General features: G+C 50.5%; 7 protein-coding genes and 1 non-coding gene across 8 annotated transcripts; 3 read left to right on the top strand and 5 right to left on the bottom strand.

Annotated features, from left to right (window-relative positions):
- Nucleotides 1-476: 476 nt before the first annotated feature.
- STEHIDRAFT_155339 (uncharacterized protein) lies at nt 477-3,219 on the bottom strand (the record flags this gene model as incomplete). Its single annotated transcript, XM_007302633.1, has 12 exons — nt 477-688; nt 748-844; nt 908-1,000; nt 1,075-1,234; nt 1,302-1,534; nt 1,606-1,699; nt 1,764-1,894; nt 1,953-2,040; nt 2,100-2,174; nt 2,318-2,479; nt 2,575-3,058; nt 3,129-3,219. 12 exons carry the CDS (start codon nt 3,217-3,219, stop codon nt 477-479), a joined length of 1,920 nt encoding a protein of 639 aa, XP_007302695.1.
- Nucleotides 3,220-4,685: 1,466 nt separating this feature from the next.
- On the bottom strand, nt 4,686-8,985 carry STEHIDRAFT_120208 (glycoside hydrolase family 3 protein). The gene is made up of 18 exons (XM_007302632.1): nt 8,855-8,985; nt 8,734-8,794; nt 8,651-8,677; nt 8,466-8,582; nt 8,155-8,344; nt 8,064-8,077; nt 7,919-8,009; nt 7,774-7,840; nt 7,603-7,694; nt 7,428-7,518; nt 6,616-7,215; nt 6,508-6,543; nt 6,091-6,436; nt 5,958-6,024; nt 5,775-5,901; nt 5,613-5,704; nt 5,475-5,553; nt 4,686-5,416 (listed from the first exon to the last, which is right to left on the bottom strand). Exons 1-18 carry the CDS (start codon nt 8,930-8,932, stop codon nt 4,868-4,870), a joined length of 2,724 nt encoding a protein of 907 aa, XP_007302694.1. The 5' UTR covers nt 8,933-8,985; the 3' UTR covers nt 4,686-4,867.
- A 509-nt stretch (nt 8,986-9,494) lies between these two features.
- On the top strand, nt 9,495-11,147 carry STEHIDRAFT_167366 (uncharacterized protein; the record flags this gene model as incomplete). The annotated part of the gene is made up of 3 exons (XM_007302631.1): nt 9,495-9,582; nt 9,642-9,813; nt 9,885-11,147. 3 exons carry the CDS (start codon nt 9,495-9,497, stop codon nt 11,062-11,064), a joined length of 1,440 nt encoding a protein of 479 aa, XP_007302693.1. The 3' UTR covers nt 11,065-11,147.
- An 823-nt stretch (nt 11,148-11,970) lies between these two features.
- Nucleotides 11,971-12,165, bottom strand: STEHIDRAFT_54966 (uncharacterized protein; the record flags this gene model as incomplete). The annotated part of the gene is made up of 1 exon (XM_007302301.1): nt 11,971-12,165. A coding segment is annotated over one exon (195 nt), but the record flags the coding sequence as incomplete, so codon positions are not given.
- A 465-nt stretch (nt 12,166-12,630) lies between these two features.
- Nucleotides 12,631-16,106, bottom strand: STEHIDRAFT_138475 (mis5 protein; the record flags this gene model as incomplete). Its single annotated transcript, XM_007302630.1, has 8 exons — nt 12,631-12,878; nt 12,940-13,467; nt 13,520-13,681; nt 13,741-14,275; nt 14,325-14,626; nt 14,677-15,093; nt 15,150-15,660; nt 15,832-16,106. The coding sequence occupies 8 exons, from the start codon at nt 16,104-16,106 to the stop codon at nt 12,720-12,722; spliced, it is 2,889 nt and encodes a 962-aa protein (XP_007302692.1). The 3' UTR covers nt 12,631-12,719.
- Nucleotides 16,107-16,787: 681 nt separating this feature from the next.
- Nucleotides 16,788-18,208, top strand: STEHIDRAFT_155335 (NAD-P-binding protein; the record flags this gene model as incomplete). Its single annotated transcript, XM_007302629.1, has 8 exons — nt 16,788-16,917; nt 17,010-17,247; nt 17,345-17,435; nt 17,493-17,501; nt 17,563-17,751; nt 17,813-17,909; nt 17,969-18,024; nt 18,101-18,208. The coding sequence occupies 8 exons, from the start codon at nt 16,788-16,790 to the stop codon at nt 18,206-18,208; spliced, it is 918 nt and encodes a 305-aa protein (XP_007302691.1).
- A 697-nt stretch (nt 18,209-18,905) lies between these two features.
- Nucleotides 18,906-20,692, top strand: STEHIDRAFT_155334 (uncharacterized protein; the record flags this gene model as incomplete). Its single annotated transcript, XM_007302628.1, has 11 exons — nt 18,906-19,072; nt 19,146-19,206; nt 19,269-19,358; nt 19,421-19,498; nt 19,576-19,623; nt 19,678-19,704; nt 19,766-19,805; nt 19,872-19,898; nt 19,959-20,101; nt 20,190-20,417; nt 20,546-20,692. 11 exons carry the CDS (start codon nt 18,906-18,908, stop codon nt 20,690-20,692), a joined length of 1,056 nt encoding a protein of 351 aa, XP_007302690.1.
- A 96-nt stretch (nt 20,693-20,788) lies between these two features.
- On the bottom strand, nt 20,789-20,882 carry STEHIDRAFT_t119. The gene has a single exon. It is a non-coding gene; the product is annotated as a tRNA-Ser (tRNA).
- Between the last annotated feature and the right edge of the window lie 87 nt (nt 20,883-20,969).

Below are 20,969 nucleotides of genomic sequence, written 5' to 3'. Positions count from 1 at the left end.
GACAAAGATCCGAGCAAAAGAGGCATATGAAGAGAGCTTTCATGGCGGAACGATGGGTATCCGAGTATCCCAGGCCCGGATGAGGAGCAGTGCGAGGGTCTGTTGAGGGTGCCAGGTCAAGTGGCATTCGGAAGAACGCGAAAATTAATTAGTCAACGACTCGGGAACGTGCGCGTATCGTGTAAGTACGGTGTTACGCAGTGTGGGGAATTCGTCGATGTTGCATCGATGATGTACTTAGACTATTCAGCCACAGTGCTGTACAAGCCGCGAAGGACCAAGGAAAAACAATATTATGCGGTAGAAATAGTAACCTAATTGAAACTCAACGCAAACCCAGATAACCCGATGATAAAAAAGCAAGAAATAGGATCCCTTGTAGCACCGAAACACTCGTTCAACCTCGCTTCACCTCCGAGTCCTGTAAATTATGCGACTATTCAATGTCCAAACCAACACTCTGTATAACCTCGGACTCAGACCGTCTCGCCCAAGAAGAGCCGGAGCCGGAGCTTCTTGCTGTGCGTCCCCATCGAGCTCACTAGTGCGTCCATAGGAAGCTCACGGTTCTTCTCGTCTCGGAACTTCGAGTTGCAAGAATCGGCGCAGTTGATCTTGTGATCGGACTTGAGCTCCTGGGAAGCCTCCCACATGATGGAGAAGAGGCGGGCGCTGGGCTTGACGAGCACTGTGATGGCAACAGGTCAGTAATGCGGCCAGTAAAGGAAACAGGGGATGTACACGTACTAGTCCGCTGTTCAAGATGGCGCGCCTTGAGGTGGATGTCGACCGAGACTTCGATGAGCTCACTGGTTTTGACGTCGGGGCTCACTTCATGGCCGGGCTACACAAAACGAATGCTCTATGTTAACGATTGAACGCATCGGTAAAGGGAAAGGAGTCTCACTTTCGCAAGGAACTCCTTAAGCTGCTTCATACGAAGCTTGTCATCTTCGAGTGCCCTCTTGACCTTCATCTCGCAGCTCGCCCAGTCATGGAGCTATATTGGCGGAGCCAGTCAGTATCATGGGCCAAGTAGTTGCTACTGATGAGCGAAATGTTAGTAGAACTTACCCCGTACCTCTCGAAACATTCCTTTATCTTGAGCTGAGCGAGAGAGAGCGACTGCCTAATCTTCTTAACCTCGGCGTTGTCTACCTCGAAGTTGAATACAACGACATCGAGGATTGCGGTGGCGGCGGACTGGAGAGAAGTGAAGGTCGCCTCGAAAGCTCTGTAAATGCCGCGAAAATCCAGTTAAAGTTCCTATCTCGAGAACCAGATCGTATAGTAAGACCCACTGATCGATTGCAACGAGGTTCTCGAAACTACGATGCTCTTGAGAGAGGAAGGAACGCCACAGCTTGTAACAAACCGAGACCAGCGCAAGAGATTGTGCGTGGAACGGCCTGCGAACAAGGCTGACCTGCTTTAAAAGCTGGGTAAAGGTCACGGCAAATTCGTAGGACTTCGAACTCTTGGGTTCCATGTGCACAATGGGTCTGCTAGGGCCGGGGATGTGGACATCATACCCCTGCAAAAAAAAAATCCCATAGACATTGAAGTCATGAAGACTATAGAATCAATGTATAATATATGACCGACCTGGAAACACTCCGCAATGACGATGAACACCTCCTCGACGACCTTGTAATCCGGTGTCTCGGTCTTGAGTTGTTTGACGAGTACCTCAAGGAAGCTAAGAAGAGACAAATTGGTTCAAGTTCGTGACCAGTCATTTGTACGGAGCAGATGAGACACACCGAATCGTCGTCTGCCAGACCGTCTTCAATTTCGCCTCCGAAGACCACTCCGGGTACTCCTTAGGACGCGAGCACATCTCCAGTGTAGAGTAGATCACGATGGCTGAGTGGATGGTTATGAAGAAGAAGGACTATACGCTCGTCGTCAATGTTTATCTTGAAGCGGCGTAAAAAAGAATGGTCGCTCACCTCGTTGATACGGTTGCCCGAGAACTCGGTGCGGAAGATCTCGAATACCACAGTGAGCTCATGATGGCACTTCGTCACGATCTCTCGCCTGGACGAAGAGAATATTTATGTGAGTGACGTTGATAAAGGTTGGGGAAAATGTCTCACACGCCAGCAGGCGCCTTGCCAAGGCACTTCTTGATGCGCTCGAGGAAAAGGGAGAGGAAGGAGATATCGCTATGTCTACACACGACACTGACACAATGTGCCTCCTTCTCAGTCCATCCGTTCGAACCACAGACATTCTGTTATAAGAACACCAATAGATATGGTCTCAGCAATACGTAGAAGGAAACAAATGGGAAAGAAAAGAACTTGCCATGTACATCTCGGAGCTCTTCAAAGTCTTGACAGTATGCAAGAGCTGGTCCCTCTGGGTTCTGAAGATCGTGATCAAAGTCATGCACTCGCTGATTCCAATGAACTCCTCAAATTGACGATACAACATCGTCTGCTGCTCGGTGAGGAGACTGAACTTGAAGAGGAACCTATTGCGAATAAAGGACATCCAGATAATCAGTTCGCCTGCACAGAAAAAAATCCAACGTCGAAAATACCAAAGAACTCGATACGAAAGACTTACTCCTCAAGTGGGTCAATCGCCCCAGTATACGTGGTATACTTGGCCCATGCGTCCTCATCCTTCTCAAGCCTAGATATGTCCTGGATGAGTTGATTGATGCCGAACCAAATGTTCTGCGACGTCTTGAGGATGTTGAAAGAGACATCAGAGAAATACTTGAACGAGCAGAGGTCCTGGCCGATGTATTGAATGAGCAATTTGATGAGTTGGGTGGCCGGATAGTTAGATTTCGTTATGACCGAGGAATATTGAGTGTTGTCGACGAAGACGGAGCGGCTCGGGAATGTGACTATGTTGCGAACGGTGACATCCGGGACCAGCACTGGGGCACTGACGGTCAAAGAGTCGACGTGGATGTTGTTTGCGGACATGGTGTGAGACAAGCGCGAGTAAACCGAAGAGAAGAGTGACTGTATGTTGGAGACGAGCTGAGGCTTCTGTCCAGCTGGAGAGGAGGTGGGGCTGTTGAGATGCTGGGGAGGAGCTTGATAGAAGGTCTTTATAGTTATTGGCATATAGTAACAAAGTTCTAGGTTCGAGTCAGAGTGGCGCACCAGCCTCTAGAAAAGCCCCGGAGAGCTCAATTTCTGCGGAGGCGATGGACAGTCGACAGTCGACAGGTGTGCGGAGACTGAGAGGAGCCATTTAAATTCCCGCCGTTGTCGGACGGCTTGGGGGGCTGTGTTACAGAACTTCCATGCTTTGCTCTGTACATGCATATGTTGAGCCGAATAACATGTCGCGCAGACCCCTTGGTGGCGACTATATTGTCGACGGAGAAAGTCCCAGTATACCCGTAAGTCTTCATAATGCAAGCTCTTTGAGCGCGGCGATCACCAACCGTTACCCCGGTGACTGGTGACAGGTCATTCAGCTTTCGTCTTTATGCTCAGCAACGAATCTAGAGATGATGTCGCGCCCAAGCAAAGGTGTAATGGCGCAGCGACTTGCGAGATGTACGACGAAGCGTTGATATGGTATGTGAGTCTGGGATCTTCAGTATATTCAGCAAAAAGTTCCTATGCGGTGCATCACCGGGACCGCCCCGAGCCTAGTCAATAAATCAGAGCGGACGCAACGAGGTAATTGGTATAACGTGGCCTTTGCGGAAATAAAAAGGCAAAATGATGTCCGTCGCATAGCATAGCACAGAGAATTATTGTCCAGATGGAACAACACGGAATAAAAATACACACACTGGTTGTTCCTGTACGGCGTACCTATTCTGCTAGCGAAATCGTAGCTACACCGATGAGTCCGGTCTTAGGAGTCATCCCCTCGATTTTGAGGAAAGGTGAAGGGTCTTTGACGGGCGTGCAACATCTCGAGCTGCAACCTGACCTTATTGGCACCCCCGGCAGGCAACACAATCCGCATCGTTCTTCATGTCATCGCTGGTTTACATAGGCGTTGAACTGCGTTGAACCTTGGTCGCTAAGCATATCCAACTTGGTACACCGCATCATACTGAACTGGCAAGAGGAGACGCCTCTGCACCCGCATCTGCCAACTAAACTTTGTTTAGACCTAGAATCTTGAAATATGGTCCGGAAAGTGATAAATCCGGGTTCCCCATGACCGTGAAGAATAATTGGGAAAGTAAAATGTCAGTCTTGGTAGGGCAGTGTATATTGAAGGTAATATGGAAGCGGCGAAAGACGAACCACTCTATGTGCGTTGACAACTTGGATCGCCAACGAATTTCGTACACATTTGGGCACTACAGCCGGTAAGCAGTGATAATGGAGTAACCTACCTAAGGCCTGTACAGCAGGAGATATATAGTTCAGGAGAAAGCACGCCAGGGTCTCAGGAATGGTTTCGAGGGTTGAACAACAACGCCGATAAGCACCGTGGAGGGGGTGACTAGCGGTGAAATATTGAATTGCGAGGAGATGCGAACGACTAAGTCCGCGAGAGATCGAGGTTGAGAGTTGTGTACATCCGGGCATAGGTTCGAGTTAGGCGTTAGGTCCAAAGATGTAGCTCGGGGAATAACGGAGGAGCGGATTCGATATGCGAGCCACGTGTAATGGGCGCTTAAATCTATGATCGGGAAATGGGAGCCAAAGACGAGGCTCTTCCTAACTCAAACAGAGTAACAAAGGAAATGCGAAGAAATATAGATTTAAAACTGTACATAGAAAGGTACATTTCTCGAGACTTGATATACATATCAGTACCAGCGAAAAACCAACGGCTCCCTATCACGTACATCTTCAAATACATAGATACAAACTCGACGAGTATCCTTTATCTTCCTCCTTTCACTTATTTGAACATCAGAACACGCTCACAACCCAAGCCACTCCAGAGGCCCCTCCTTCACCTCCACAGTACCCTTCAACCTTACGTCCCTACTCGACGCCCCAACCCCAATCTCGTAAACACCCTTCTCAGCGACCCACCGTCCACCCTTTCCTCCCAGACTCGTAACGCCATGCAACCCCGGCACGCCGCTTCCCGCCCTGCTCACCCTCTCATCCCACCACGCAAACGCATCCCTATCCAGCGACACCTTCAGCTCCTCGCTTGTTCCGGGTTCCAAGATTCCGGTTTTGGCGAAGCCTTTGAGCTGCTGTGGTGCGTGCGGGACGACGGATGTAGAGGGATAAGATACGTAAATCTGGGACGACTCGGAGCCGGGAAGGGAACCAGTGTTGGTGACGGTGAATGTGATGGTCAAAGAAAGGTTCTTTCCAGAGGAGGAGGATGCGCTGAAGGAGGGCTCGCTGACGTGGAGATTGGAGTAGGAGAAGGTGGTGTAGGAAAGACCGTAGCCGAAGGGGAAGAGAGGGTCGAGGGAGCGCTTGTCGAAGGAGCGGTAACCCACGTATATGCCCTGTGGTAATTTCATGAGGTTTTTATCGCTAGAATACAAACATCTGAAAAGAACTGACCTCGTTGTAGAGAATCTTCCCGTGAGCTTCACCCTTATCACCGTAAGACGGGTAAGAGGGGCTGTCTTCTAGCCGTTTGCTGCATCAAATCCAACCCTGTTAGAATGACTTCTGCAAATAGGAGATTCAGAAACTCACGGGAATGTCAACGCCAACTTCGCCGAAGGATTCACTTTCCCGAACAATACATCTGCAAGGCCATTTCCCAGCTCATTCCCTCCGTAGAACGCCTAGCGCCGCCGTAACATTCAGATTCAGTCATCTCGCTATTCATAAGAGAGGCGGAAAGAATGCAATTACCTGCAATAAGGTGTGCGCCTCGTCGACCCACGGCATCTCCACTGGTGTTCCGGACTGATTGATCACGATGGTGTTCGGGTTCACTTTGAGAAGGGCGGAGACGAGGGCGTTCGTCGCACCGGGAAGCCTATCCAAAGTGAACAGTCAGTAACGGCGAACTACGATTCAAAGGATAAGACATGCTTCATGTTGGGTCGATCGAAGCCTTCCGACTCAAGTTCATGAGTGAGACCAACGACCACGATGGCCACTTAACAATGTAACATCATAGTCAGATTCATCAGCAGACAAAGAATGCGACAATCTGGTAACCCACCATCTGCACCCTCCACGACCTTCACAGCTTCTTCCCTCGCCACTTCTTCCTTCACATCTACACTCCCTCCCAACCTTATCCCACCCCTCGTACTGAACGGTCCTCCCTTCCCTACAAACAGCGCATTACTCACCCTAATCTCCACGTCAACCTTCTCGCCTTTTTCGAGGTAGGGTACCCGAGCACTAACGTCTGCCGTTCCGAGACCGAAGAACGAGTCGCCTTGGGGCGGGTCGGTGGAGAGGTCGATGAGCAGGGTGCCGTTGATTGAGAGGGTTCCGTGGCCGGCGAGGGTTAGGGAGAAGGTGTGCGGGCCGGAGGTGTCAGGAATGTAGGTTGTCGTGTACTGTTGATATGGATACGAAGGAGGGTGGCGTTAGCTCGTGAAGAGTATTTCTATGGGCTAGAAAGACGTACCCGAATCCAACAAATGTCGTTCACTTTCTCCTCATCCTATGAAAAGAATAAGGAATCAGTCAGTTTTACCACAACACGCAAAACACGCAAAATCACAAGAGAACTCACGATCCCATCCATCAAGAAACAATAGCTACTCCCCGTCGGCGTGGCCCAATCAGACTTCTTCACCCTTCCCTCCCCCTTAACCGTCGGATCCGCAACCCAGCCCTCCCCCGGCTCCTCGTTCCAAAACTCCACAAACGCAACCTTATCCTCCTCCTTCCCTCCCCAATACTTATCGTCCCCTCCACCGCTCTTCTTCGCCTCCTCGGGCATCTGAATATACCCATCCAACAATGGCAGGAGTGTGTGCGTCTGTCCGCCCACGGCGTATTCTACTTGAATGTCCTTGCCTTGATCGGAGGAGGCGATGGCGTTGAGGATGCCTTGTAAGGGGCTGACTTTCCAGCTCGCGAGGAGGTTAGCAGATCCTCCACCGCTGGCGAATGCAGTCTTGGCATTAGGTCCGATAATGGCTATCTTCTTGATCGTCTTCTTCTCTCCAAATATGGAGAGAGGAAGTAACTTCTTGTCGTTCTTGAGCAGCACGACGGCAGAGGACGCAGCGCGACGGAGGAGAGACCGAAGGGCGGGCGTATCAACGCCCTTTTCGGGTCCATCGAATGGGATTCCCGACGCGTGGGCGCGAGCGAGGAGTTCGAGGATCTGCGGAGTGTAGTGGATCCAGGGGCCAGGAGTATGGAGTAAAAAGATCGAAGTAGGGGTGGATTATGACCGGGAAGTTGATGTGGGTCGTGTGGCGCAAGTAAGTTGGCGAAATGTGGCACAGAGGGGGAGAGTAGCGATATGCGTAGTATATCAAAGGGAAATACTGTCAGTGCAGGAGAAAGACAAAGTAAAAATTCAGTTGCACATACCTTTCTGACTCTCGCGTCGATGTCCTCCGTGAAAAGTTTCTGTGCGATCAGAGCCCTGTCTATCGCCTTTCCCCTCATCACCGTCGGTCCCCTGAAGATCGATAGGGGCTATCATTAGTATACCATAGATCTAACAAAGGAGAAGAGATCGATGTTTAAGAAAGATGATACACACGGCATCTCGAGGTCCAAGCCAGCCTTGATACTTTCAGCAGTACTATACACGCCTATCCAATCGGACATGATCATCCCTTGGAAGCCCCATTCCTGTATTGTAAATGTGTTGTCAGAGATGTCGTATCACTACATAATTCTCGGGACGAAGCTCAAACTGTAAAATGTGTACCTTTCGGAGAATGTCATCGATCAACCAAGAGTTCTCTGAGACGTGCAGACCGTTTACACGGTTGTAACTAACAAACGTTCCAGCATACTAAGTATTTACCTCAAGAAATATGATGGCACACGAAGAGACATTGAAAGAGACGCACGAGGTCATCAAAGCCCATGGGTTAGCGTCCTTGACCGCGATCTGGAATGGCTTGAGGTATATCTCGCGGAGGGCACGTTCGCTCACGTCGCCTACGATCATGACGATTAATGGAAGGGAGGATGAAAGTGAAGTCATCAACGTACTGCTGATGGAAAACCTGTAGAAACATTGCAAGGATAGTAAGTAATTGTCTTCAGCATATTGTCTATCATACATATGTGCGGATAGACCCACCTCTCGAACTCCTGGTCATTCGCCACAAAATGCTTGACGGTGGCCGCAACGCCCTTGCTCTGCAAGCCGTTGATGTAGGCAGCTGCAATGGTGCCATTCAGGACTGGGTCCTCAGAGAAGGACTCAAAGCCTCGGCCACCGAGAGGAGACCTCTGTGTGTTAACAGTGGGGCCAAGCAGAATATGGGTACCTTTGGACAGACAAAGAGATCAGACGTGGCATAAGGACGAGATAATATTCATAAGGGAATGGAGGTGCAAGGGTGTGGAGGGAGCGGGGAATTTCGAAGAGGGAACAGGAACATAGCATACTCTTAGCACGGCACTCGTCTCCGAGTGCCTCGCCCACTTCATGTGCAAGACTGATGTCGAAGGACGAGCCGAGGCCGGTCGAAGAGGGGAAACAGCTGGAGGGAACTCCGTTAAAGACTGCGCGAGATCCAATTGTTACATATCAGATGATAGTTTAATATTTCATATGTAGACATTTGACGTACAGCGAGTGCCACGGGCACCGTTAGGTCCTGTTCAACGCGGGCCGTCAGAACTAGAGGAGAAAGCATACAGCAAAGAGACATACCGTCACTCATGCGCATAGAGTCAACGCCGGCCTCTGGAACAGGTTCTGTATGCCACCATCCCTACCGCACGTCTATCAGGACATGCCTTCCACCAAAGTAAAGAGAAATGACGACACTCACTTTGCCACAGAGCATCTTGATCTTCTGGGACATCGTCAACTTCGCCAGCGCCTCCTTTACATCGAATTTTGCAGCCATAATTTGAGCTTAATTCTTCGAAAATTGAGGTGGGGGTATGAGTGCAATAATCGATGGATGGTGGGAGAGAGAAAGGGGGTACTGTCGTGTTTTTGGTCGGCTGGACATGACGAGGGTATAAGTAGAAGCCGGAGAACATGGGACGGCGAAACTTCGGTAAACTCAACCGTCTGCGATCGACTCCTGAAGGTCTGAAAGTCCGGGCTGTCTAGATAAGATAAGATTAGATCGACATCCCCATCTGAATCGGCTAATTATAGAACCACGGTTCACTCTCTGCCTTCACCGTTCCATCCGACGAGCTCGCCACCCATCCACCGCCGCCGCCCCTCTGGTCACCAGCGCAAACCAACGCCGGAAATTACTTGGATATAGGAGAGCAGAATTCAGGAGAGAGAGGAGGGAAATGTCACGTTCAGCTTCTGCAAAGTCCGTATTTGCTCCGTTGCATACGTTTGCGTGAATCTCCACGTCTTCTTCCGCCCCGGAGACTTACCCCGCATTTTCGCCTTGGCATGTTGGTCTTTCTTGCAGGGGTAAACGACGCGCTACGGACGCGCTGATGGATGACTTAGAGGGCGACGAGACTTCACTGTCTTCACCATCGACGCCGCTTGCTTCAACATCGCAGACGCGCCCAGTGAAGAAACGTACGTTATGCCCCATCCTATCCGTGCACTCTCCTCACTCAGATATCGGTGACGTATAGCCAAACGCGCTGAGACCCGTCCCTGTCCCATCTGCTTCGAGCAAATCCCACTTCGCCTTCTTGCACAACATGCCGAGCTCGAATCCGAGCGGCTCCAACCAATCCTCGCCTCCATCGGAGACTCGTCGGTTTACGTTGATCCCCACTCCCATCTGAACCCGCTCGAAGAGATGTACGTCTCTTTAACTTCGTCCCCTCAAATTTCTTCCTGAGCTCATGCTTCGTGTTTCATTGCCTTAACAGGCCAGCCTCTCGCCGTCGCACCGTTCGTCAACCTGCACCCAAACCATCTACCTCCGCCTCCAAACTACCTCCCACATCTGTAGCCACTTCTGACCCCGACCCACATACTATCAAGACCCTCACCACACTCAAACGCCGCCGCAAACAGCGCACGCAAGCCCTTCGCGACATCATCGACGATACCCTACCCACACACTCCCGACGGAGGCCACGACGTAGAGACGGGGCCGATGAGGATGGAAGAGAGGGCGAGGAGTGTCCTGTGTGTATGAGGATGGTGTGGGGTGATCCGGATGTGGTGCACGCACACGTCGATGCATGTCTAGCGCACAACAGTATGGTGGCGACGATGACGATTAGGGATCCTTCGGCCAGCCAGTCTCATTCGGGATCGACTCCGGAGCTAGACGTGGACGTGGAGGAGGACGCGGACGAGAATCTTGACCTTGGTGGTCCGTCGACTACCGATGATTTATGGGAGGAGACTATTACGCCTGAAGGACATACTGGGTTGAGGCTAAGGTTAGGAGGCGTGGGGAGTGCAAGTAGGGGAGCCGCGCAGAGATTAGGGTTCATTGTTGGATCTAATAGGTCCGAGCCTCTTAGTCGAAGAGGGATGGGAGGTGTAGGTGACGCCGACGGTGACATAGACCTAGACGTGGACGTAGACGTTGATGGAGATGACGAGGGAGCATTTGGGACGGTGCAGTTTGGGGAGAACGATGTGATCAAACTGACGGTCGGAAGAGTCGGAGGACAAGGCGGCGCAGGGGAAGAGGCAGATGTGGACGTGGATGGTGAAGGCGAGGTCGAGGTCGAGGCGGAGAGACCAGAGCAGAAACCCACGCCACAGCAGCAGATGGAGATGGAGCTTTCGAGAGCGAAAATTGCAGGCGATGCCCAAGCTACGATCCGAGCCCTCGAATCATTAATCCAACTCAGAACACTTTCCCATCCAAATCCAACCTCCACTCCCTCCACGACCCTGCCGTCTTCAACAGCAACGAACCAGTTTACCTGCCGCATCTGCCTCGACGCCTATACTGAGCCGACTGTGAGCACAGGCTGTTGGCACGTTTGTTGCAGGGAATGTTGGCTCCGCTGTTTGGGCAGTACGAAGCTTTGTCCGATTTGTATGAGGATCACAGGTGTGGGGGAGCTGAGGAGGGTGTATATATGAGGGCGGCAGTATTTCGTGTTTTGCGTCTATGGTCAGTTGGTTGTGCAGGAGGATGTTTGAAAGAGATTGTTTATAGTTATCTTTATTGTGTTTATCGTTTTCACTGCTTGCTCAGATGCTACGCTTTGCCTTGAACTTAGGCTTGGATGGCTGCTCTCAAATAGTCACGTCGCGAAAATCGTCAGCGGTACATTCCTTATCGCATTATTTCATCCCCTGCGGAAGAAGTAGCAGTCAGCGTCAACTCTTGCGAAAAGAGATAAGGAAAGCAGCAACAGAAAAATAAAATAAAAGACCCCAATAAGAAAAAGGTGACGCTCATATCTGGCCTAAAATTTGTCGACATGCCCACGGCGCGAGCCAGCCTTGTGCCACAACGAAGGGGCGCTAGGCGGGTGGGTCGGGATGCCTCTGCTTTCGTGTCGTCCAAAAGGACGAACGATGAGAGCCATCACCACGGTTGTATGATCATTGCGAGGAAAGGTAGGTCGAGAGGGTAGGAAGAGGAGACAATCGAGGTAGAAAGGAAAGCCAAAACGCCACGTATGAAACTGACGAGCGGGAGGGGAAACTCACCTGTGAATATTTAGCCAGGCCTTCGTTTGGCTGTCGGTTAGTCGAATGAAACGGCGAGAAGGGATTTGTTCGAGAGTATGACACTAGTTGGACGACACACAATCCAGGAATGGACCAAGTTCACGCAAACGTGGCAGGATGCATTATTTTGGGGGTGAACGGCCGTGTGAGATGACCGTGTATGCGTAAATGTATACAAGGCGAGATGCAATAGTAGTAAGGGAGACGACGAAAGCGCGAAAGAGCACGACAGGCCTGAGACGTCGGTGAGGTGGATGGACGTGTGGATCATGCCAGTGGGCTCATCAGCCTAACAAGTGAAACGAGTTGTCAGTATACGGCCATAACATGCGAAAATACGCAGAGACAGAAGAACAAGAAGGCGAAAGTAACGTTGTTTGGCAGCAGAACGAATGAAGAATACACGCACTTGATGAGACTTGGCTGGGGGTTCGAACGCGTGTAGCCGACGTAAATGATGAACGGAATCCAACCGTAGTGCAGCACCGTCTGCTCACAATCAATTCAGGACAATAAGACCAGTATCACAAAAGCCCAAGAATCGCGTCAACACCCGTTGAGAGGAAAAGTTAGTTTTCTGGTGCGAGGATTACAAAAAAGAGGAGCGTACGCGGCCGAACTCGACGGTGCGGATGATTCTTTCCTATATAGACGATGTATCCATGCATTTAATCAGGAATTAAGCTGAATGATACGCAAACTGTAGAGAGACTGACCTTAGTCTCTTCAGAAGGCATGGTCGACGTTGTGCAAGACGATGAGGTTCAACAGCGGCTGAGTGACCAATCGACGCGACTCACGCGAGTTTGTGGCGTGGGAGCTTTTGGTTTTTGCGTTCCCATGTGGGCCACATCCTACTCAGATATCGCTTCTATCCTCGATCGACATCGGTGTTCCACTGGCAGACAGAAATCGAAAACAAAGACAGACAAAAAACACTCATAATGTAATATAACTACAGGATAATCAAGCTGGTACAGGCGCATTACACGACTTCACAAACAAGAGCCAATATAAGCAAAGCAACGACGGACAAAGACGGGACAACAGTGTGAAGATCACCGGAATGAAGATTCGTCTGTGTCGACGGAAGGATGCACCATCAGGATAACCTTCTTCTGTGAATTTTCGTCAGCTGCTTGCGTCTGCGCACTGAACGCTTCCTCCGACAGCAACGACTCTTGCATATCTCCATCCACTGTTATGAGATAGTGATCCTGAACCGCAAGCAACACGGTCAGAATAACACATGAAACCGGTAGGAGAAAAACGATTCACCTTCACAAGTTTCTTCAGCACTTTCGTGAACAGCTCCTTCTCACGCTCCAGCGCGTCCAGATCCTCCATTTCCTCCTCCTTCATCTCCAAGTACCAATCCACCAAATCATCCCTATCAATACCCGTCCCTGTTTCCCTCTCATGCTCTGCCAAATGGAATACAACCAAACTCTGCAGCGTCATGTACTGGTCGTGCGTGATCTGCATCTTCGGTTTCTTCTTCTTCGGCTGCATGGGCGTTGCGTGCTCCTGTGCAACGGCGGTCGGGCCCGCCATCGAGTCGTCTGTCTGTGCAGCAAGCTGAGAAGTATCTTGAGACTCGTCTGTTGGATGGACGAGGGTGTCGGAAGTGGGATCTGTGCCGGTCATATCGACGTCTTGACTTTCCTGTTCAGATGCACGCGGATGAGCGTCGTCTGGCCGTTCGCCCTCAAGCTCTTCCTCGTCGAAGTCGATATCGTCCTGCTCGACGTGAATGATCGATTGGCGAAGGAGACTGTAGGCCTCTCGCACGAACACAGGTGTGATCTGTACCAGATGTCAGCTCTCGGCGTTCAGGAAGGTTGACGATCTGACAGACCTCAGAGGTACAGTTGGCGCGAGCGATGGCCTCACTCAGACGAATCATACTTTCCAGCTGACGGACAGTGATCCTGTACGAGTTTTTGCCGCTTCCAGTAGCGTCGTCCTGTCGCAGAAGACGGTATTTCTCGACCAGCACTTCGGATGCTTCGGGAGTTAACTAGACAACAAACCTTTTCTTGAGCACTCAAGCGCAGTCAAGCAAAACATAGGACCGACCTTAGGGTTAAACGTCCTAGCATAGCGGATATATCTCTGCAACGCCTCCGTACTGAACTCCGGGTGGATTGCCTCATCCTGATATCTATGCACATTTACGATATGCCTCGCCAAATTAAGATCCGTCTTTGGGTCACACTCGTCCAACACCACAAAGAACAGATCGAAACGACTCATGATAGGAGTCGTCATCGCCACGTTTGCCCGCAACGACTTCTTCCTATCGTACCGTCCTCCAATAGGGTTGGCAGCCGCGAGGATGGAGGTACGAGCGTTGAGCGTCGCATGGATGCCGGCCTTGGCGATCGAGATGGTCTGCTGTTCCATAGCTTCGTGAATGGCGACTTGGTCTGAGATGTCCATCTTGTCGAACTCGTCGATGGCGCAAATACCGTTGTCGGCAAGCATGAGGGCTCCGGCTTCGATGGTGAAGTCTCCTGTCTCTTCGTCTCGGACGACTGCAGCTGTAAGACCGGCGGCGGAAGAGGCTTTTCCCGAAGTGTAGACCGCTCGAGGAAGGAAAGAGCAAATATATCTGTAAAGACGTTAGCGTAAAATCTAACCTGTGAAGAAGACAAACGTACTTAAGAAACTGCGACTTTGATGTCGAGGGATCACCGACGATACAGATGTTGATGTCGCCACGAAGATGCATTCCTTCCGGCGTTTCTTTGTGGACGCCACCCATGAGCTGAAGCAAGAGACCCTTCTTGACGATGTCGTGTCCGTACACGGTCGGAGCGATACTGTCCACCAGACGAGAATAGATATGATCGGTTTCGATCATAGCCTTCAACTCAGCGAATTCAGGGTCCGTGAGCGAGTGGGCGAAAGCGTTTCCATCGTCCATCCCTTCTTCGATTTCGCCTCGGATATTGACAATGCCCTATGTTGGTTTAGTTCGAGCTAGTTTACGAGGACGAGACGGCTGCTCACCCTTCCGTCAGCATCGTGCGCCATGCACGCAAGGAATGCCGTCTTGTATTGCAGGTCTCTCACACCCAAGCTCTTCAGACCGGTCACGCCGCTACCGCCAACGGAGCCCGCGCCATTCGCCCCGCCCTTACTGGCCTCTCTCATCAACTCCGCCTTGTTCCCTCCTGGCAAACCGAGTTGACTGACATCGGGAACAACAATGAAGGTGCCCGTGAAGACGCATTTGTCTCCGGCTTTGGCGCGCTCGACCATCTCGGAACGGAGGATGACGTCCAGGGAGCGGGGCATGGAACCGGTCGGGATTTCATTGGGATTTTCTTGAATACGGACTTTTTGCCAGTCTGTAAACTTCGAGCTGTCGATCTGGAGCTGCCATGCGACTCGATTTCCGCACGTAGGGTTTGGACAAAGACTGGGCTACATGGAATACGACAATCAGACACGATACACCGATAACAATACGGACGACTGACCTCGGTGTACTTGAACTGTTGCTCGATCTCATTCACCAACCCTCCGCAAACCTCGCAAATAAAGCTTCCAAATAACAACTCCGGTCTAACTTCACTCGTCCTGGTCACCGTACCGCTAATACTCATCAGCCTCCCAATCCTGTCCGTCCTGAGATCTCGAATGGCAGAAACCAGTGGGAGGTGATAGAACGCAACGTTGAACTCGCGGGACTGAAGATTGACTGAGTCGGTATCAGCGGCCGTGGGGTTGACTTTCAGATATTCAGGACAATGTCGGGCGACGAGGTTTTGGAGAGCACGTTTGAGGTAGGGGAGAAACCGGTAATACTGGCGTTGGATCGCGTCGGCCAGAACATCATCTTTTTGTAGGAGATGGGTGTAGTCCACGTAAAGCGTCGTGAGCTTGTAGTCTCTCATGCTAAGGACCTGGGCAACATATATGACTTCTGGTCCGACGTCCTTTCCGGAATTCGATCCCGGAGTAGCGGGTAGGTCCACTTCCTCCGTAAAGCTACAAGATGCAGGATCAGCTTTGCTGCAGGACTGAAAACGTATGTATGATAAAATTGTAAGGAAATGCCTTCGATATAAAGCCGTCCAGATATGGCTTCACATTGCGATCTCGCACGGCTGCACGATTTGCACGGTGCAAAAGTTTGAAGTAACGAGTAAGATCACTCACGTATTCAAGAAGTTTTCAAACTCGTCCGCCAAGCTCTCGCCAACAGCATCCCTCACAACTGGTACATCCCCATTCATCTGTCCCCTCGCCCTCTTTCTCCTGCGCGTACTCGTCGTGGCAGCGTCATCCATCGCTTCATCCGCCTCATCGCCGAACGTTAGCGCGTCCGCTGTTCTCCGTGGCGTCGACTGTCCATTTGTACTGGGTTGTGGTGCACTACTAGGCGGTAACGATGAGCGTGGCGCAACTGGGGATGATGAAGGATCGAAATTCATCGCTGTAGTCGTGCTTGGGTGGAGGAAAGAAACAAAGCTCGACGCGTCGTCCGAAATGAGATGTGACACGACGCGACTGTCACATTGTTGGGTGACAGTGGGTGATGTGTTCCGCGCCAGCGGGCATCAAGCGGGCATTGGTTGACAGAGGCCACCATCTGCTTCCTCTTTTCCGACCTCTTTATTCTAGCAGATGTCTGTCGTAGAAGCTCTTCTACCAAATAGCACCCTCAATCTATCATGAACTCGAAGCGGCCTGAATTTATGATGCTTGCTCGGCCGTGTCTTACCCCGCCTCGCTGAACGAGGTACTTATCTCGTGGCGCCGACTAAAGAGGAATTTATCCACTCGAAAATCATCTCTACTTACTGCTGCGCACTTCTTTGGAATTAATTGAACTATATACTATACCGATACCTAGAGGATACACGCCGCAAGAGTTGCTTTGACAAGCACAACAGTAGCGGCATACCGAGCGATCTCGCAATCCCGCACGAGCGCCTGGGGGATTTTCTTTATCACAGACACAAGATCGTCCCTTGTCCTCACTGCCGCTCTCAAAACTTCTTCACGTTTTCGTGTCTTTTCAGACCTGGTGCTCAATTCTCAATCCGACGACCTGGTTCTCTCTCTTACGACAAATCAGCAGCAGTATCCAGCCTGAATTCTGTATTCCGATCATGGCCTTGCCTCTCTTTCACTCGTTCTTCACACAGTCGATGTTCTCGCAGTTTTACCCACCAGCCTCTACTTTTGTCCCAGAACGCGACATTCCCGATCAGTCGGGCAAAATAGTACTCGTAACTGGCGGTAAGTACATTTTTTTCTTTTCCTAACTCCAGCAATCTTACAAAACATATCATTTTGATGCGTCTGGTCAATCATTCGTGGTGTTCGATTAGGCAATTCTGGAGTGGGCTACGAAACCGTCAAACAGCTGCTTCTGAAGAACGCGAAGGTCTACCTGGCAGCTCGAGACCCAGTTCGCGCGCATGACGCCGCCAATAGACTCAAATCCGAGACTGAGGGCAGAGAGCCTATTGTTCTTGAACTGGATTTAGCCGATCTTACTAGCGTGAGGAAAGGAGCGGAGGAGTTCTTGAGCAAGGAGACTACATTGCATATCCTATATAACAATGCGTGAGTACTCATGATCCACGATCCGGGGTGGAATGAATGAGCAATGTATAGAGTGTGATGGACAAAGCTGACATGAGATGCTATAATTTCTTTCCAGAGGCGCGGTTTGGGTGCCGGTTGAGATGGTCACGAAGCAAGTATACGATCTCGCGTTCGGCACAAATGTTCTAGGTCACTTCTTTCTCACCGTACGGTCACTTTATTATCTACCCAAATTCATCCTTCACACTGAATCGTCCGAGCAGGTATTGCTGGTTCGCGCTCTTGAAATGCTCATAAAGGTTTCATCACTGATGCACGGCATGGGATATTCAGATGCCAGCCCTCGCCCAAGCGAGAGTGAAGACTGGCCACCGCGCTCGTGTCATCAATGTGTCATCGTCCGCTCATGTACCAACCCTATCTCCCGATGCGGTAGACTACGAGACTCTGGTCTCTGGTCCCGGACGTGATCAAGCTGCGAAGAAACATGGCTCATACGCGTTGTACGCTCAGTCCAAGATGGTATGTAACCTCTACTTGTACCGTGCACATTTTCTCACTCGTCTATACCAACTCTTTGCAGGGCGTCATCCTCCTCTCCCATCTCCTCCACCGCCACCACTCTGACAAAGTAATCTCCATCTCCCTCAACCCGGCAACTTTAACTCATCTGCCTACCGGTACGTCGAAACCACGACTATGTATGCCATCAACAGAGTTCTCTACACCGTTCCGCAAGGTGCTTTGACTCAGCTATACGCGGGAACGGCAGATGGGGAGTTCGAAGGCGGCGAGGTACGTCTGTTCGTACTGTACCTATACAAGTCGAGAGAGGTGTATGGCCTTCAGTCTGACGCGTTTTGATGCATAGTATTTGATCCCTTGGGCGAGACGCGGGGTTCCCGATCCCCGAACGAAGGTTGTGGCGTACCAGGATAAGCTTTGGGACTGGTTGAACGAACAAGTCAAACCCTTCTAGCAAAGTTCCATCATGACTCTGCACGATGGACGGATTTTTTTTTGCCGCTACCCATACGTCAGGCTGCTGCATTCCTTTTGTCAGTACTCAAACTGGCAGATGACTAGTAGTCGCGACGTCCGCGGTGTGGCGACGACCTTGAGCCTCTCCGGACTTCGCCGGTTCCCCTTCCAGACTTCGCCGCTGCCGGACCTTTCGTAGTTGCGTGCTTCTTGCGGAGACCACTCATGGCGACAGCCTTGTTCTTGAACGTACGCATTGTATCAAGTTATTTACAGCTTGTATCCAGGAACTATTCCGCGTTTGATTCGGGCCCCTCACCAGCAAGGATCGAAGCATTTCAATTTTTGATCGAATATATGGCGCACAGGACTGGGAGTTCTATATGCGCCTTCATGCGTGAGTATGGCTGTTCAGGATCCTCTCACAGGTGCGGGGCGCTCAGAGTATCCTTGAACAACTCACTACGGAGGAGTACGCGCGTTTCAAAACTTGAAATGACGACCTTCTAGTCTGTCGGACCAGCGTTGTCTCATATTCAAACTCAGACTGAGAAGTGCAGTCTCCTCCTCCTCATTACTCGACTGTCAGCCCAAACCGCTATAAATGCCCGTCGAATTTCTTCCATCCCTACCTTGTGGCCTCACCATCCCCGCGCTCACTTGACAGCCTATTCGGAAGACTTCATAAATACCCAATGTCAGCCCCAGACCCATGGTCGACAGGTCCCATTCTCGCACAGGGACTGCTAAGTATATTCGTCGAAGGTGTATTGATCACCCAAGGAGCGCAATATAGGCGGAATACTGTGGACGATACGTTCCGGATGAAGACTTATGTCATATCGCTCGTTTTGCTTTCTCTGTATGTCCTCCGCCCCCTCGAACTACTAACGTTGAATTGCTGAGTTGAAGCTCAACCGATGACCGTGACGTAGGTTGCAGACTGCGTTCATTATTTATAAGATGTGGATGGTTCTTGTTTTGGGAGAGAATTGGGTCAGTGCTTCTTCTTACTCTTATGTAATTACTCACTGACGATATTGCTAATGATGTGACAGTCTTTGGACTCACTGGACTGGATCAATCTATTTCTGAATGGCCTGCTCTGCTTCGTCGCCGAGATCTCATTGATTCGTCGATGTTGGAGGGTCAGTGTTTACGTTCCCAATAGCCCTACCGTGATTGATGCTAATTCAGTCGGGTACCATAGGTGACGAAGAAGGCCCTGTGGTTACTCGTATCAATGATTTTACTCACGACCACGACGTTCGCTGCGAATATCTATCTAGTAAGTCTTGCATACTGTATCGAGCTACATTCTGGGTAGATCCATATCAGTTGGCGTACTTACGATTATTTTGATAGAGTACCATTATTGGAATCAGTTCAAGGTCAAAAGAGTTGACGAACGATGTATGTACCACCGTGCTTATTCTCTAGTCTTTACCGATGAACTTGTTGTTCCAGCCTTTAATTTCCACTCGAAGTCCAGCCGTGAGTTTTTCTCCGTATAATCGTGTCCAACACCACTTCATACCCTCCACACGGATTACAGACCGTCGCAGCATTCAATTACTGGATCTGGAGCTCCTTCGGTCAGTTCCTCCAAATCTTCCCTCACCACAGTCTACTGACGTACTCCTTCTGTTCGACATCCTTAGTGTTGGACGGCATGATCACTGCGATTCGTGAGCATTTTCGTTGCAACAACGTCTCCCAAATAGCGACTGATGATAATACGCCTATAGTGTCATACTACCTCTGGAAACAGAAGTCTGGAATAAACCACCTCGATAAATGCCTCAAACATATCATCGGTATCACCTGGGAATCCGCCGCTGTTCCTTCCATCACGATGCTCATCGCCGTTAGTCTTTACTATTCCAACTCGGTAAGTAACGAATCATCCCCTCTTGGGTTCATTAGCTCCACAACACTTGTGCTTACATCCGATGATTTTGCGTGTGTGGGCGTTATAGAACCACAATCGCCACCTCGTCCTCTCCTTCATCCTCCTCACCGGCAAATTCTACATCATCGGGATATTCCGCACTCTGAACTCGAGATCGCGCATCCGACGAAAGATGAAGAATACGGATATAGGGAGGACTTCTGTCGCTGATGAGATTGACGGTGATGCGCCAATTACAGGGTCGGATGAGGAGTTAACGAGGGTGGAGGCAGGTATGGGGCTGGACTTGTCAGATGTGAGTGTTTTGTTCATACTTCTTCAAGTCAGCATGCCCGAGTTACTGTGCTCGGGTACCTGACGCGCTATGTCGTCGTTCAATCCTTACTAACCCTGATTTTGTATCTGTTCTGGTGCTATCGATAGGAGAAAAAGTCAAGTAGCGAGTCTGTAAAAGGAGGAGAGGAAATTGAAGTGGAGAGGCGGCCGCCATCACCTGTGTCTTCGTCCAGGTGGAATAGCGCGTGGTCTGATGAGTATACAAGTAGCAATACTTTGAGGCTTTCTACGTAGACGATAGTTCTTGACCTTCAATCGTGTACGCAAGTATTCGAAGGATGGGGCTGGTCCAACTTTCACGTAGGCTGCGGGGAGAAGTAGCAAAAGAATCGTCACCTGAGCGATTCGAACACTCGCGGGCAAAGCCCAACCGCTGGTAGCTAGAAATAGCAGGCGATCCCGTTAACCACTCCGGCAAAGTGACTTGGATGTGAGACATTTAGCTAATATCAATTCAGTATATTCCAACGAAGAGTATTTCCCCCACGAAAGCCAGTCAAGGTATAGTGCT

Source organism: Stereum hirsutum, assembly GCF_000264905.1.
Source record: "Stereum hirsutum FP-91666 SS1 unplaced genomic scaffold STEHIscaffold_5, whole genome shotgun sequence".
Taxonomy (NCBI): Eukaryota; Fungi; Basidiomycota; class Agaricomycetes; order Russulales; family Stereaceae; genus Stereum; species Stereum hirsutum.
The sequence above is the reverse complement of the archived record's forward strand: the minus strand, read 5'-3'. Positions and strand labels throughout refer to the sequence as shown.